Below are 15,625 nucleotides of genomic sequence, written 5' to 3' on the forward strand. Positions count from 1 at the left end.
AAATTTTCAGGTTTACGGATGTATGTAATCCGAAAGCAACTTAGGTGCAATCGTGAATGCATAAATTAAAGAGGGGTGGGGATCGATTAAGCGTTCACGTTCATTCGAAGCAAATACTATGGAGCTCGGTAGATGGGTTATTTAATTTAAGTAGACAGATCGATCGTCTGTTTTACATGAAAGGTCAAGGTTCGGAACGACGATTTTCCAAGGAAGTAGAAGACCAATGAAAACGTTAACGCGTGTCTTATGCACATCGATGGACGACTTCTTGAATGAACATCCTGGGAAGAGCCTGCCACTGTGAAAATGTATCGAGTCACGTGGGAATCACTTTGATTAAATACACGACGTTTCGAGGAGGTAAACATAATAGTAATGCCTAAAGGAAGAAGGACGTGGCAGCGGTCCTGCAATTGTCAGCACAAGCTGTATATGATAATTTATTAGTAATACACAACAATATACAGCAATATATATATATATATAATATATATATATTATATATATATATATATATTACATATATACATATACATATATATGTGTGTATATATATATATGTATATATAATACATTGTGAATGTGCTATACACATTCACAATGCGCGCAATGAATTCCACCTGCTCGATTGTATCTGTGATATCTCTAGTACTGTTCACGCTCAGGAGCTTGAAAACAACTTAATCTTCGTCGAATGGAAAGGGATGAGGGTGGCAAACCGATGGATAGAGGTTGCTAGCATTCGGAATTATACGCTGCCGAATCGCACTTTCCGCCACCAACTACCGATATATTGTCCAACGTTCTGGAAACGATCTCTCAATATCTAATTACTGGAAAGTCATGCGGCCATGCCTAGCCAAACTGATTTAGGCCTCAATATGCCGTGCCCGCTGCGGTCGAAACCTGGCCTCTTTCCTTTGGATCTGGTTGGCTGCATTCCACTGAAAACGGTAATTGAAGTGCTCCTAAACATTGCCGTAACCCCGTGTGGCTAAGTGCTATTTACAGTTCGGCACGCCTTGTCAGACGTTTGATGACAGGAAATTTATGGGAGCCTGAGGGAATCTCTAGTTCGAGGATACCCAATGGAACAGAGGAATTTATGACAAGTCTAAGGTTTCCGCTTAAGACATTGCCATAATTGTGGCGAACTACAATGTGCGATGCTCGCTTATATTTCGATGCGTGCAGTAAAATTGGCATATATATATATATATATATATATATATATATATATATATATATATATATATATATATATATATATAATATTTGCATGTAATGTAATTATGTGGTGTGCAATGTAATCTTCAATAAAAGAATCTTTCACTTATAACAATTTGTATATTCTATTGACGGACACGTAATGTTGCATTGTAAAAAAACGCTCCGCTATAGAAAAAATAGAAAGAAAGGAAACGAAAAAAGCACATTCGACAGTAGTAAGTATGGAGTAAATAAAGGACTGGAACTTTAGATAGGAAGATGAAAGTCTTGGTTTACCACGAAACGCGAGGACCCACCGTGGCAGTTGACGATTAGTAGCCAAAGCAGAACGAAATTTCGGGCCATCTGTAGCAGAAATTTTGGTGACCGCATATCGATTAGCGCGGCAATCGAAACGCTATAAAAGTTCAGACATCGAGGTACCAGAGGGTTGATGTTCATTACGTATCCGCAAACAGGACAGTAGGACAGTACGGTTAAAGGAAAAATCGGAGGACGAGGCCCAACATGGACCGAAGAGGGGTTCAGGGATAGGATTTAATCTGCTTTGGCTTGAATTTCAAAATACGCGATGGCTAATGCATATTGCCTTTGGCTTCGTTCCAAGTTTCCTATGCAGTCGAACCTTCAGCAGTAGTACTTTCCTTCCTCTTCTCGTTTCCCGTCTGATCTCTCACTCTGTCTTCCTATACCACCAAACGATTCAACCCCACGGTCTCTATCCTCGTCGCGAATGTAAACTCATTTTGTCATACATTAAGCGGGCGTATGCTGCTAACTCTCGACCTTTTCGTACCATCGCGACATTCTCGCGTTCCTTCAAACGATATTTATGCCATATTAATCGGATATCTCCTTTATATGCGCCTGCACACGAGTGTCGTCCTGGACCGAACACTGTTTGTGACGGTGGCCTAATATCCAATCGGTGACACCGGTCCGACCGACGTCGGAAGTCGGTCGTCCCAAATGAAATTCTACCCATAGATGTTCACTTATTCACGGTTACTACCTAGATCGCAAAGTTTGCATCAGTTTTAGACCTAATATAGATCGTGTTCGATCTATCAAGTTCGACTTTCGAGAGGATGCGTATATTGGATATCGACAACTAGTTCGATGGATGTATATCAGCTTTCGAAAAATATTCTGTGCTCTCAGTTTTATGTTATATTTCGTAACTTTGAAAAAACTTTAAGATAAAACTGTGATTTTTGCATATATAAGACTAAAAACAGCGAATTTTCTTCGACGCGTAACATCCTACACTGATAACAAATTAAGAGGTTCAACATTTCAAAAAAAGTTACTTTGTTCTTTTTCTGTTTTTACGCTTCGCGTAGTGTTATTTTTTAAATTAAAATGTGTCATCAAATCATTTTTAATCGTAACTTTCTGAGAACATTTGTATTTAAAAACTAAATCTACAATGAATACAAATCGACAGTTCATCTACAGATAACTTTTTTATCGAATAGAATTTGATTTATAATTGCTTAATTGATTGCTGAGTGTGGAATAATGATTATAGGGGTTGTGCAAAAATTCGATTAACAGTGATTGAATTGTCCTACCGGAACAGCTGAAACAGGTTTAATGTGTTTAGGATCATTTGTTCCGACCGGAAAACGACCGGTAATAGTCTCATCAGAGAACATTCTCATCCGGAAAATGCTTGTGATTGCGTTTTTGCACCCTATGTACTCTACATATACATCGCAGGAATATCGCCGGAATAATCCTCAATGGAATTTTATATTCTACTTCATCGCATAACACCATTGAATTTGCTAAGAAATTTATTTAATTTCGATATTTTACGCTCCAAAAAATGGCCCAAAAGTTCAAGTATAAGAAACTGATTGCAAAATACCACGCGGAATTAATCTGACTCAATTAACTTGGACATTAAAAAAATTTATCACGAAAGCTTCGCCCTGAATTGCATCTAAACCAATAAGCGTTCAGAGTATTTATTACAATATAAGAATAGTATGACTGTTTTTTAAAGGATGCAAGAAATAAATCAAATTATATCCCTTGTAATAACTTCATAATTACCTAGTCACAAAGTTTTTAATTTTCTTCAATGAATTAAAGCTTTTAATCCATTCGTCCGAAGATTAAAAGAAACTCTTCGCTGTATGTATGTTATTACCTCCCTATTTTATATCACGATTCTATTTCCGCGCTTAACACTCCAATTTTAGATAAATAGTGGGATTCTACTGTTATAAAAATCACGATTACGTTGATAAATCAATGTTCGATAAGACAGAAAACAGTAAGAACCTTTTACTAATCTATACAAATGAAAATTTATCATTGTGCGAAGATTATCCGACGGAATGAAACCCCTGAAGTCAATAAATCCCGTGACTCATTAATTTCTCTTTCTCTACTCGTGTTTACCAAAGTTGCCCGTGGCCTAATTAATGAATCTCGCACTGCTCTCTGAACACAAAAGACAGCATTGTCAAACATTGGATTTGCATTGGATGGCAGAATGAAAGTAGAGCAAAAGTCGTCTAGCACTCGCTATGCGGGGTGCCAATTAACAGGATCAACGAATAATTGATTAACCAAGTTGCTGTTATTTCACAAGCTTCGCTATATGTGATATATTTTAATAAGAAATATGTTATAAATAGATATCCGCGAATTAATTTCCAGTTAATTTCCAACCCAATTGAGTTATTTTGCGAACGAATAACGATAGAGGATTTTTGAAAATGAATGCAATTTCGAAGCATGTTTCTCAAATATGATTTGCCGAGACATGTTAGTTCGTGGCAGAAATGCAGGAACTATTTGCTTTGCCCTTAATCCCTGGTGACTAAAGGAACGCAAATCTGTGTGCACGGATTGCACGACTTCCGATGCGCGAACGCGAACGACGAAGAATAATTGAGTCTAAAATAGCAAACAGTTAAGCGTAGTTAAATTAGAAAGACGTCTTAATAAATTTTCACGATTATCGCGAATGGCGATGAAAATATAAATAAGAACAAAATTGCTATACTGTTATTGGGCTAAAACAGAAGAAATTACAACAGAGATAAACGGAATAAAAAAAATGCTCGTATAAAGATCGAAGTTGGTAATTAACGGAAAGAGTATTTATGAAAATTGCGTTACAGAATGCATAATTTCGAAACCGTTTCAAATATACATATGCGGGAAATATAGCGACGGTAAACACTCGTTTATTTGCTAGGCTGTGCACTCGTGAATTAAAAGTCATCGATCGAATAAGTTTATTCGAATGGAAATTAAATGGGACGCTATGCAAATATGCAAATAGTCTGTTTATATTAACCTACATTATGTCGTATGATGTAATTCATATAACCGAAATATCGTAAAAATTTTCATTTCCACGCGGCTACCGAAGATATTGTATCGCGACCAAAAATTAAATCTCTTTTCTTGAACACCTCGTATATATTGAACGATATGCCAGTTGGCTGACGATTTATTCAGCGAAATTACCAATGGCAGCAGATTCTAGAACCACGAACGATAACGTACGTCTGCAAGTGCGGCACGTATGTTCCGATCAGTAATATGCGGTAACCGTCGATTCCAACTAAAATACGCTGGAAAATTTGGTCACGTTACCTCGACTGAACAGTGACAATTTTATTTTCGTTTTGCTTATAAATTGGTCGCCGCGTCGCCTAAATGAAAATATCGATGTGTGAAGTAGACCTATAGATTTGCTACGTAAGCAAGCTGTTTTACTGCTATCTTTTACAATGAAATTATGTTTGTAGTGCGTCGAACGCATATTGACTAGAGGTACTGAACTTTCCTTGCATTTCTTTTAGTTAATTTATTAAATCGTAACATGCAAAATGTTCGCTGGTACCGTAATATGAAGGAGAGATGTTGCTAGATCCCGGTGAAGTGGATGATATTTATAAAACCACAAACGATAAGTTACATGCTCACGTAAGTATACCGTGAGCTGATGCTTTTCAACGGAACGAGGATTTATTGCAAATTGTGTTGCAAAAAATATCGTTTATTTTCCAGTTCCAGAGAAAATTACTTTATGCTATTGTACGTGGTACACAGCGGGGGTAGCCTTCCCTGATATCTTTAATGACGCAATGACATAATTGACGATCATGCAGATTTAAATCTGCTTTAATTAATTACAGAGATAAACAGTGATGCTCTGTTACTGGTATGAAAAATAACGGTAGTGAAATAAAAGATTATTAAAAATCCGAGAACACCCTAATTCAAAAATTAGGTTAAGGATATGTGTTAATATACTATCGATCAAAAGTTAATAAACAGTACGATTACAGGTTTGACCATGAATATAATAAGGTTTGCCTGTATGTTAAAAACTTGATCGTTCGCCCTATCCTCGATTATACTACTTCGTTCGATACATCAAATTATCGTTCAGAAAATGCCACGAATATAGAACGAATGAACTGTGATAAAACTGACAGCATAGAAGTTAGTAATGGTAGTGAATAGCTGCTAGTTGCCAAGATGTCAAAATCGTTTCAAAAGGAAGCGTAGCACGCGGTATACGAAAGCAATACAACGAAAAGGCATGAGAAAGTCTGGCGACTGCGTAGAAAAGTAGTTTCGACGTGCGGTTACGATTCTCCTGGTGTTATGCCACGAGGCTTACTATAGGCCGTATTTCTAACCGTCGCTCGTGGTCCTACAGTGTCGCAGACGGATCGTCTTATCTGTCCGACGGAAGATATACAATGTATCGACGAGCGCATAGTTGTCACCAAGCAGCGAGTTCTGGAAACGTCGATTTCGGTCCGTTATGTCATACACATAAAGAAGGTGGCATACGTGATCATAGGCGCGAACGGTGGCGTGACCCGAGCGTAGTGGGGGTCGTCTCCCAGAGGAGACAAAGAAATGATCGAAGGGCAATCAGTCCTTACTAAAGAGTCAAACGTTATACATCGAGAGATCTGACGATTAAAATTAAAGTCGCATAGTCTAACGAATTCATTGAGAGATATCGTAAAGTCGGGTCGACTTTCTGTAACATATTTACTGTATTCATTGTTAAACAATTTGTGGCGTGTTCATCATATTATTGTTAAATATTGTCAAATATACCATTTTATGTTAATCTGTTAATACAGTGTTAAATTCATTGAACTACCCCTATTATCTTATTCGAAACAGGGGAACGACTATTTCGCGGCGTCGATTAGCAGAATCGTAGCGAGAATTTACGCCTCTCGCTGACGCGTTTTCCTCGCGACCGCGTCTCTCCGCGAACGGTCGTAAACACCTGGAAGCGAAGCTGGCTAGATCTGCTGCTTTTAATGCGCCTTAAACTAAAATTTTTGATTGGACAAATACAATGCCGACCCGAAGCCAATACATTACCTACTTAAAAATAATAGGGGCCGCAAGCGTTTTCCGACAATATATTTCCGTGCGGGGGGAGATACTTTTCCTGATTCCTTTTAAATGGTGGCGGTGGCTTTGTTTTTAATGCGACTGACCCACTTGGCCCAACGTCCCACTTTTGCCCCACATACCAGCCACCACGAACTTCTGATAGTTCAGAATCTAGATCGTTCTTAGCGGATTGACTGTCTCGATAAACTTTTTTTTTCTCTCTCCCTCACGCGTTTTTCCGACAGATTCGAGGTGAAAAAGTCGCGTAAAAGAGGGAGTAAACTGTCGTGTCACCGTTTACTTTACGAAATTTGTGATTTTTATTTCGAAAGCGCGTTTGATCCATCGAGGCTAAACATTGAACTAGCGCAATATTTTCGGTTCAGTCAACTTTAATTACTAAAAATTGCTTTTTAACGTTACGATTATAAAAATGATAATTAGAAAATTCAACAATTTAGAAGAAGTAAGATATTTTCTTTTCTCTCTTGTTTGTCTAGTTTTGTCAGCTTGATTGTTTAACAATTTCTTGATTACGTATCGATCGGGCCTTTATCAATTTCGCGATCTAATGACGAGCATTGTTCGCAATAAGTTGGTATAAACAACTCTGCTATTCATCGCAAACAAAACTATAAGAGAGAACATTTCATCCCATTTCCCTCGCTCAACCAGTTTCTTCTAATATATCTTATTCCGGATTCAGCGTCGCGCACACAAGTACAACGTAATAAACGAGAACGTCTAGTTTAGTTGTTGGTTGGGTGAAAAGTGGAACACACGAGAAACGCGACGTGACGAAGCGACAAAGCGGCTAATTGATCGATCCTCAACGCGATTCAACCGTGCATCATCTTCGAGAATGACCTCACGATTGGCATTGGAATTACACGCGCACCAAGATTAATATTGGTCTCTGCGTTTGAGGCCAATTGTACCAGCGGAAGTTGGCCAGCAACCATTCACTTTAAATGTATGGCGTCTACCACCACCCATTCCGCTCGAAATGTATTGTTAAATATCGCTCTGAAATTAATAGTCTTGCGCGGTAAACGACACCGGCAAGTGAGAAATTCGCACGATTTTCCAAATAAACTTTGTCGCGTTGAAATGCACGTTACAACTATTGTAAATACGTAATATATTAATTAGCTTGGTTCCGGTGTAAAAGCTGGTTCAAATTCATGAAAAAACATAGCATTAACGATAAATGTTCCTCTGCTTTCGATAAATTTCATTATCGCTTGAAAATTTGTAATTATTCACTAGTTTCTATTCTGTCGTTATAGTTTTCGTTGTAAATTAATGGAAAATTTACGACTACTGCGTAAATAACTTTAAAAACATCTGTAACCTTTTTCTGGTATCATAAAAATTGTCGCCGTTAATTGGGTGAAGAGTTCAAAAATTCAGAATTATCTAAAAGGGCATCTTTGAGGGATATTAAAAAGTGAATAGGACTTTACCAGGTTCTTGTTTTCTCCAAGATTACAGGCAGTATGTAACGCTTTTTCGAGAGATTCTTCAACGGAGTAAAGTAAAAATTTTCTGCAATTAGATAGAATAGGTTCCTTACGCGTGATCAATTAAAGCGATGCCGTATACTGAATTTCATAGGTTTTGCGGAACATTTAATAGATCGACGATATCGACAACGCCCTCTAAAAATGAAACTGACCTGGCGCGATATTATGTAGATACCCGTTTAATATCGGTTCTGGCGTAGAAACGTAATTATGTGTTGGGAGCTCGTAAACATGTGGTAGCGCGTTAAATAATGCACAGAAAATAGTGGAATGTCCACATCGATGCAATTAAAGCTGCATTCGTAGTAATGAAGGCGATTAACAATTATTACCATGTTACTATGGTCAGTTAGTAATGGAATGTCCTGAAGGTAATCATAACATAGGTTGCTGCTGATCATTAATTTGTGTTCACTAATGTTGTTAAATTGAAAAATTTCATTGAAACCTTTATAGAATAATTCCAGGTTGTTTTTCTCAACGACCGTATGTATTTAATATCTAGCAATAAGACTAATATCTATTTGAACTCAGCATCTGACAGAAGATTATAACAAACAATCCTCTTTCAATATCATTAAATACACAACAGAATATCTCAATGAACAAGAACGCTATGAACTTTCCGAACAATCCAATATCTGTCACGATCGTTTATCAAATGAGACATCAAATAATATTTCAACGTCAAAATTAATGTTTCAACCCAGGGACCATATCACTTCGTTATCGTGCTATACTTAAAAAAGTTAATCCTGTAACCGACCTTAAGAAGACGATTTATTTGCAACGAAGCTTTTTCAATTTTGTCATGTATATTGGACGTTGGATTAACAACCGGGCAAACCGATCGATTAGTTAATCTATTGACACATTACAGAATCCTATCGTAATTCTATATTGATGCTACATAAGATCAATTACGAAAACATGCTTATGATACATAATCAATATTTCCAGTTTACATATACTATTATATAATACTAACGTATTATAATATAATATTACTATTAATATTACTATTAATATTAATATACTATAATATTATATAATACTAACGTATTCGAACTACAAGTATGTAGTCGTTTCTGGGTCAAGTGAAAGAGAATTGACATACAGGAATTGTTGAGTCATTTTTATCGAGTTTACTAAAATTTTTGGTAGACGGCTAGAAATTGCGAGCACAAAGACTGGCAATAACATTTCGCGAGGGGAACGACATTGTTTTAGAAAACCTACTTGTCTGGAATTCTACACGAGTATTCAGCTTATCTCGTCTAATGGCTTCGTGACTGGTTTATTTTTTAACAAATCTTAACAATATATATTATGCATTTTTGTTTTTGTTTAAAAGCAAAGCTCTTGTAAATAATAACGATCATTATCTAAGAAGGATCTGCCAAAGATTCTATTTCATTAGTTATTGTATAGAAAATTATTCAAGTAGAACACTTTTTATGTCAATCTCAGACATGATGAAAATTGAATGACAAAACAGAATTCTTATTTCGTTGAATTGAGGTGACCGGAAATAATATTTCTTTTATTTTATTCACTTCGCTCATTCGTGAAACCAATTTATTGGTTTATTGAAAAACCAATGAATACAGCACTATTTTATTATAATCGTTTCATGAATATGCGTATATCATGTTTGTATATTTTAACATAGAAATAAGAAAAACTTGCGTAAGGTCCGCGAAAGGAATTATCCAAACTATTGTTAGTTATGAGCATGCACGATATAAAGTAGATTGTTCCATGAATATTAAACAGATGAAGGCAGCGTTAAATTACCTGTTATACATGAGAACGTCAGGCTTCCAAAGTCTATGTGGTGGAATCCTAAGGTCTCTCACTCCCCCGTAATCCGACGTATTCCATCTCATGTTCACATCGTTCCATTCCTGTAATTGAAAAATTTTATTTTAAAACATCCCTTGAAAATTTTCAATCAAGTCGAACCACTGATTTCGTACAATCTACTATTCGACCCTTCACTTAATCATTAGTCTACATTATTGATCCTATAAGTAGGATATACGTATACCTCAATATTTTTACTAAATTAATTTTTACTTTTAGATTCATTCACTTTTCAATTTGGTTCAAAAAGGTACGAAATTAATTTACACGTAAAATGTATCGCAGTGAAATTTGTTTCTTCTCCTTAAGTTATTATCAAATTATTACTTTGTTAAACTTCACACGAAAAAAAAGTTCGGTACTTTATTGCATTTCAGATTTTTTTTGTAATATTAAAGGAAAAATGAAAAAACGCCGGAATGTTACGTAAAATGCATTTTAAAAATGCAGATGCCTACTATTCGTAACTTTGTTTAACAGTTTAGTAACTTGCTCTCTTCGCATAGACCATGCACTGTCAATTCTACGGTGCTAATATCTTTCACGGTAAAGTTTTCGTGGAAATTTTCTAGACTTTCGCTCAGAGTTAGCGCAACTTTGCGGAAAATACGAGGCGATTTGGCAAATTGCAAACTTTTGGCGGGATTCTTCATTTTGCTATTTCCAGCTTTCCTTGGCCAAGACAAGTAAAGATGCAAAGAACTAATCGATAGGGCTAGCAATATACTTTTCCATACATTATGATATTTTAGTAATAGTATATATATATCTGCACACTGACGCCTTCATGTATTTTAGATTCTATTATTTGTCAATTTTCTTTCATAATCTACCATTATTCGGAATAGTATAGGCTGATTTATAATTTTTATAAAACATACTAATCTAATAAAATACCATTCCGTTAAACAAAATGAACATCCCTTTCCCTTCTAAAATGTTTATTCCGATTAATAATGATAAATGGTTATATGTATTTCAAATTGAACCATTCTTTGTCATTTATAGATACGTATTTTTCGCGAATAATTAAATATTCCAAATCGCGTATAATTAAACGAAAAAATCAAACGTGAAATGATTTCAGTTTTTCGACCATTGTGGGTATTAAAGCGAAAAGAGATATCGTCGTTAATATAATGAACATGGAGCAAGGAACGAATGGATGAATTCTAACGGTAAGTGGAGTCGTCACTCATCGAATACTTGTCCACAGGAATGCTCGATCTGTTTCGTGTAGGCCATTAGATTCACACCCATTAGTCACCAACTCCCGATTGATTAGCCACTGATGGAGTACACTGGCGGATAATTAATAATGGCTACTGTGTCCGATGGTTTACGTGGCACGCATAGGCCGTTTATTATATATCCATTTCTACGCACGGATGTGGAAGCTTGACATACAGAGTCAGCCTCTTGTTTGTTATAATGAAACTGGTTCACAACTCACCAGTCCAGCATAAAATTTCCTTTTGCGCTCAGATTTTGAGGTTTCTACTTGATACGAAGGAAGGGAAGTAATCAAATATGGCAATAATGAAGTACAAGATGATTCGCGTAAAAATTGTATCGTTCAAATGATCGAATAATATTTAGATCTGAAATAAAAGCAGCTTATAAAAAATATATACATATGACGTCAAAAATTCATTATACGTTTAACAGATAATACTATCCTCGCCGTACAATATCTCTCCTAATAATATTTCCACGTCTCATTCAGTTTACAAGGCAATATTGAGAGTCAATATCGCTTTCTCTTAGAAAGGATCCTTTACTTACGGCAGATATTACAAAGCACTATATTCGCTATTCGTGAGAAAACTGAAGAGACTCGTTCCTTTGAAAAGAAACGAATGCTGGCAATCTCGTCGCATGGTTGGCATACAGCGAAAATACATTTTCTAAGAGCATCAGTATTCTAAGACAATCGGAATAGAAGAGGTAATCGAATAAAAGATCGTGAAACAAAAACTGGAAAGAGTTTCGCTAAAATGATTCTTGATTCCCCGATTCACTCAACGCTAAGTGAGAAATCTACCTATTCTCCAGCGACCTAGTCCGAACATTTTTCTAGTTTTAAAGTTAAGCAATTAATCTCGCCAACTGAAATTTCCTTCGACAAACTAATTAATCTCTCCAAATTCAACTTATTTCGATTCACATCGATTTCAACCCAGCTCATTTGTACAAATTTCGTGATTTTGCTGTGTATCAAAAACTCAGATTGTTATAACTATTTATAAGATTGGAATCTTATATTAAATATCCATTTGAATGCCTCAAATTTTTTACCCACCTCGTATCAAAAAATATTTATTTCGTACACAATACATATGTATTTCAATGGAAGAAAAGAAATCCTTTGTATGTTGCAACTCAACATATATATAAAAGAAAAGCATGCCAAGATGGATACATTAAATAAATCATTCCTTCATGGACAAATTTCAAGCGAGGAAAACACAATACATGTTATATCAAACATTGTATTATCATATAAAGTTTCGTCTCTTGGCGAAGGATACCATACATTCTTCTTACAACGTCCCATAAAGTACCATTTCATTGGTCCACATATCACTAATATTTGCAGACAATTCCGTATGTAAATTCCATAGCGAAGATAAGAAAAGGAGGGAAAATTCAAAATGCACGTGCCACGAATTAAGCGATATAAATGCGGCGACGCACACGCAAATGCCGAGTTTAATGATTTCCATGTCCAATTCTCTCGAAGAATAATTTCCCAATTTGCCCCAATTTTCCCTCTTTCGGAAGTGCAGCACGATTCCCGCCCTTGCAATATCAATAAACATAAAACTGAGTCGTCTCTTGGATTCAAATCGCATCACGACTGTTTTCTACTGTTTTATATTCGTTTCACTGTCAATCGGTCTCCGAGCTGGTAACCTAATTAAAACGCTTGACCGATTTTGATCGAATGTACCGAATTCGCCATAGAATGAGCGAAAAAGCAAGTTAACGGCACCCGTAAGATTCTATTTAATGTAATCGTAATTTGACCAAAGCGTCAAAGAATGGAAATCGTCGAAAGACCTTTGACTTCTAAGGACGAATCGTAAATTCCACCTTCGGATTTTCATCTCGCCTTCTTCCTTTTTCTCGGTCGCGACACAGATTCCGTTGTTGACATTACACGAAAATCTTACAGAGGATTCAACGGCACGTCCGCGCTAAATTTGTCGAGCGGGGAATCTTGACAATTTCAATTATCGCTCCTTCGAATCCGGGCTATTCCGATCGCTGTCCCGTTGGTACGCGAATGCGATCAACAGATTTGTCAGAGGACCTGATCTACGACGTCACATCGGCATACCGCTTTGTCTTCCGTTTTGCTTTTGGCTTCTTTCCTGAAAAGTTTGTACAATAGGTCAAGAAGACTGCACGTTAATGCATTTGCTGCTACTAAAACACGGCTATCTTATTCTTGAAACTGCGATTTTCTTTTATTAGAAATACGTCAAAGTTATTACTTATGGAAAAGTATGTAAAAGGCAAGTTCGCTGAACAAAAGGCAATGGATTTTCTACCTCCAGGACAGGTCTTTCTTCGAAGCATGTATCATTGAATAATGAATACTTGATAAAATATCGCACCCAGGAAGCTTACAGAATGTATTAATGCTAATATACTACGGCTATTAATAATAACAACCGCTCGTGTGACATGCACCAGCAGATAAATTGTGCTAAAAATTCGGCGAAAATCTTCGAGTCGCCAGAAGAGTCGTACATAGTTAAAATTCACGGGACATTAAGCGCTCCTTCCTTCTAATTTGTGTAACGTTGTGCTCTTTCTGCAATTCCTTCGAATTCGCAATCTTAAAGCCCGCCGCCGTTCCTAGCACCAATAAAAGTTGAACTATTCAACGAACTGTAACTAACTAGCTGTACTATATTTTCGCTTGATTTAACTTCTGGCCGATTAGTAGCTTGTGCACGCTGGTTGTTTTCCAAACTCGTCGATCGAAAACTCTGACCAAAATTTGACTTAGACTCTTAGCGGTTGCACGTGCAGGCTACAGAAGTCGAACCGACTACTAATGGCTCTTTCGATCTTCTATGATGAGAAACGTTAAACGATATTAACGAATACATTGAGCGAATAGCAAATCGAAGGCAGAAACCGCTTAAAACCTTTGCTAGCTTTAAGATTTGAACGTTTGATGGAGCGTTTCGCGTATAAACTCGCGAGGCTGATTATTCGGATTCACCCTTGGAATTGGGGCAGCAGTTTCAAACTATCCAAGAAGTTCATTTGAAGTGCTGCGGGCAAGATTCTTTTGCATTTTCCACGGAGAACTCTTTATACTACCTTTTCTGAATTACCTTCGAAAGCATTAACTGTTTAACGATACGGTCTATTTCTTGCTGATGTAAAAAAAAAAAAATCTCTGAAACATTCCGAATTTCGTTTTACCGTCTTTTAAATAGTTTTTAAGATTTCTTTTTTTTTGTCCCCTCTCTCCACTTTTCTTTTTTTTATTTTTGTTGCTTCTCTTACTTTAAGTACTGCGGGATGTTAAAACCATAATTCACAACATCTGAGGATATTAAATGAAGATAAAATGTCCTGACAATTTCGTTGCGCAATCTCTTCAGAAGGAAACCGGATCGCTGGTTTCGCAACTAATTTTAAGTCTCCATTCTCTTCGCTGAAGGACGTAATTAGAGCGTTTCCCAAAGTTCGTCCAAACGCGAAGAGCAGAGAGCGGCTGAACAGATGATGAGAAGATTATGTTGGAATATAAAGTCGTTAAGATACTTCAGACCTTTCTTCGCTTCTGATTGGATTTCTTCTATAAAATTTATGAAATCTATGTATTCTGATTCCATGGCGCAAAGACTACGTCAACAACGACCATATAAATTTATTCAAACTTATAATTTGTAATATTCCATAAAAATAATTGTCGGGTGATAATTTTAAGTAAATTGATTATTTTACTCTGAAAATACTTGCCCTGGAAATACATATCATCGGTTTCACAGACATACTTCACTTTCCTCGGATAAGTGACCTAATTAAACCATGCCACCAAGTCCATCATAAGGCACATGGGATTGAATCGAGGGTAGTAACGAAGATGGAAAAAAAGATACCATAGGTAGATCGAAAGAGATCATCGAAGGAAAAAGAATGTGCCTTTGTTCAAGATACCGACATTTTAAAGCCATTATGAATGCTCGTTGTCTCATTGTAAACGTTTCTATCCTTTATCACTGTTATCATTACCCGTATATGAAACAGAAATAAAAGATTATCTAACGAATAAAGTGATTCTTAATGAGCTGATTAATATTTCCCAATTTCTGGAACATGTTAAATACGACACATCTATGTTATACACCCGTTTCGATATGTATAATTGTTCATGAAAACGATCGTTTAATCATCGGTTCTTGATAATGTACATATGCATCCCCTATCGGTTTAATTGTGCTTTACAAGCTGATGCATACACACCATTGATCGTGTAGTATCGAAGATGTAACGGCTAATACATAATTTTGTTTTTCCCCAAAATGAAATCCATCGTAACTGAAAAGCATCGAACTCTATTTTATTAATGC

At 36.4% G+C, this 15,625-nt stretch overlaps 2 protein-coding genes across 4 annotated transcripts in view; one reads left to right on the forward strand and one right to left on the reverse strand.

Moving 5' to 3' along the window:
• Bin1 (histone deacetylase complex subunit SAP18) overlaps window positions 1-15,625 on the forward strand; it is a 386,327-nt gene that overhangs the window by 182,847 nt on the left and 187,855 nt on the right. The window lies entirely within an intron of this gene.
• The window catches only part of nAChRa7 (nicotinic acetylcholine receptor alpha7 subunit), a 160,694-nt gene that overhangs the window by 18,594 nt on the left and 126,475 nt on the right, over window positions 1-15,625 (reverse strand). For all 3 annotated transcript variants that reach the window (XM_069126860.1, XM_069126859.1, XM_069126858.1), the window contains one exon: window positions 9,957-10,066. In XM_069126860.1, the coding sequence (XP_068982961.1) occupies window positions 9,957-10,048 (92 nt within the window). In that variant the 5' untranslated portion in view covers window positions 10,049-10,066. The remainder of the gene's footprint in view (window positions 1-9,956; window positions 10,067-15,625) is intronic.

This window comes from Bombus flavifrons, chromosome 14 (assembly GCF_040668555.2).
Source record: "Bombus flavifrons isolate JBK064 chromosome 14, iyBomFlav1_principal, whole genome shotgun sequence".
Lineage (NCBI taxonomy): Eukaryota > Metazoa > Arthropoda > Insecta > Hymenoptera > Apidae > Bombus > Bombus flavifrons.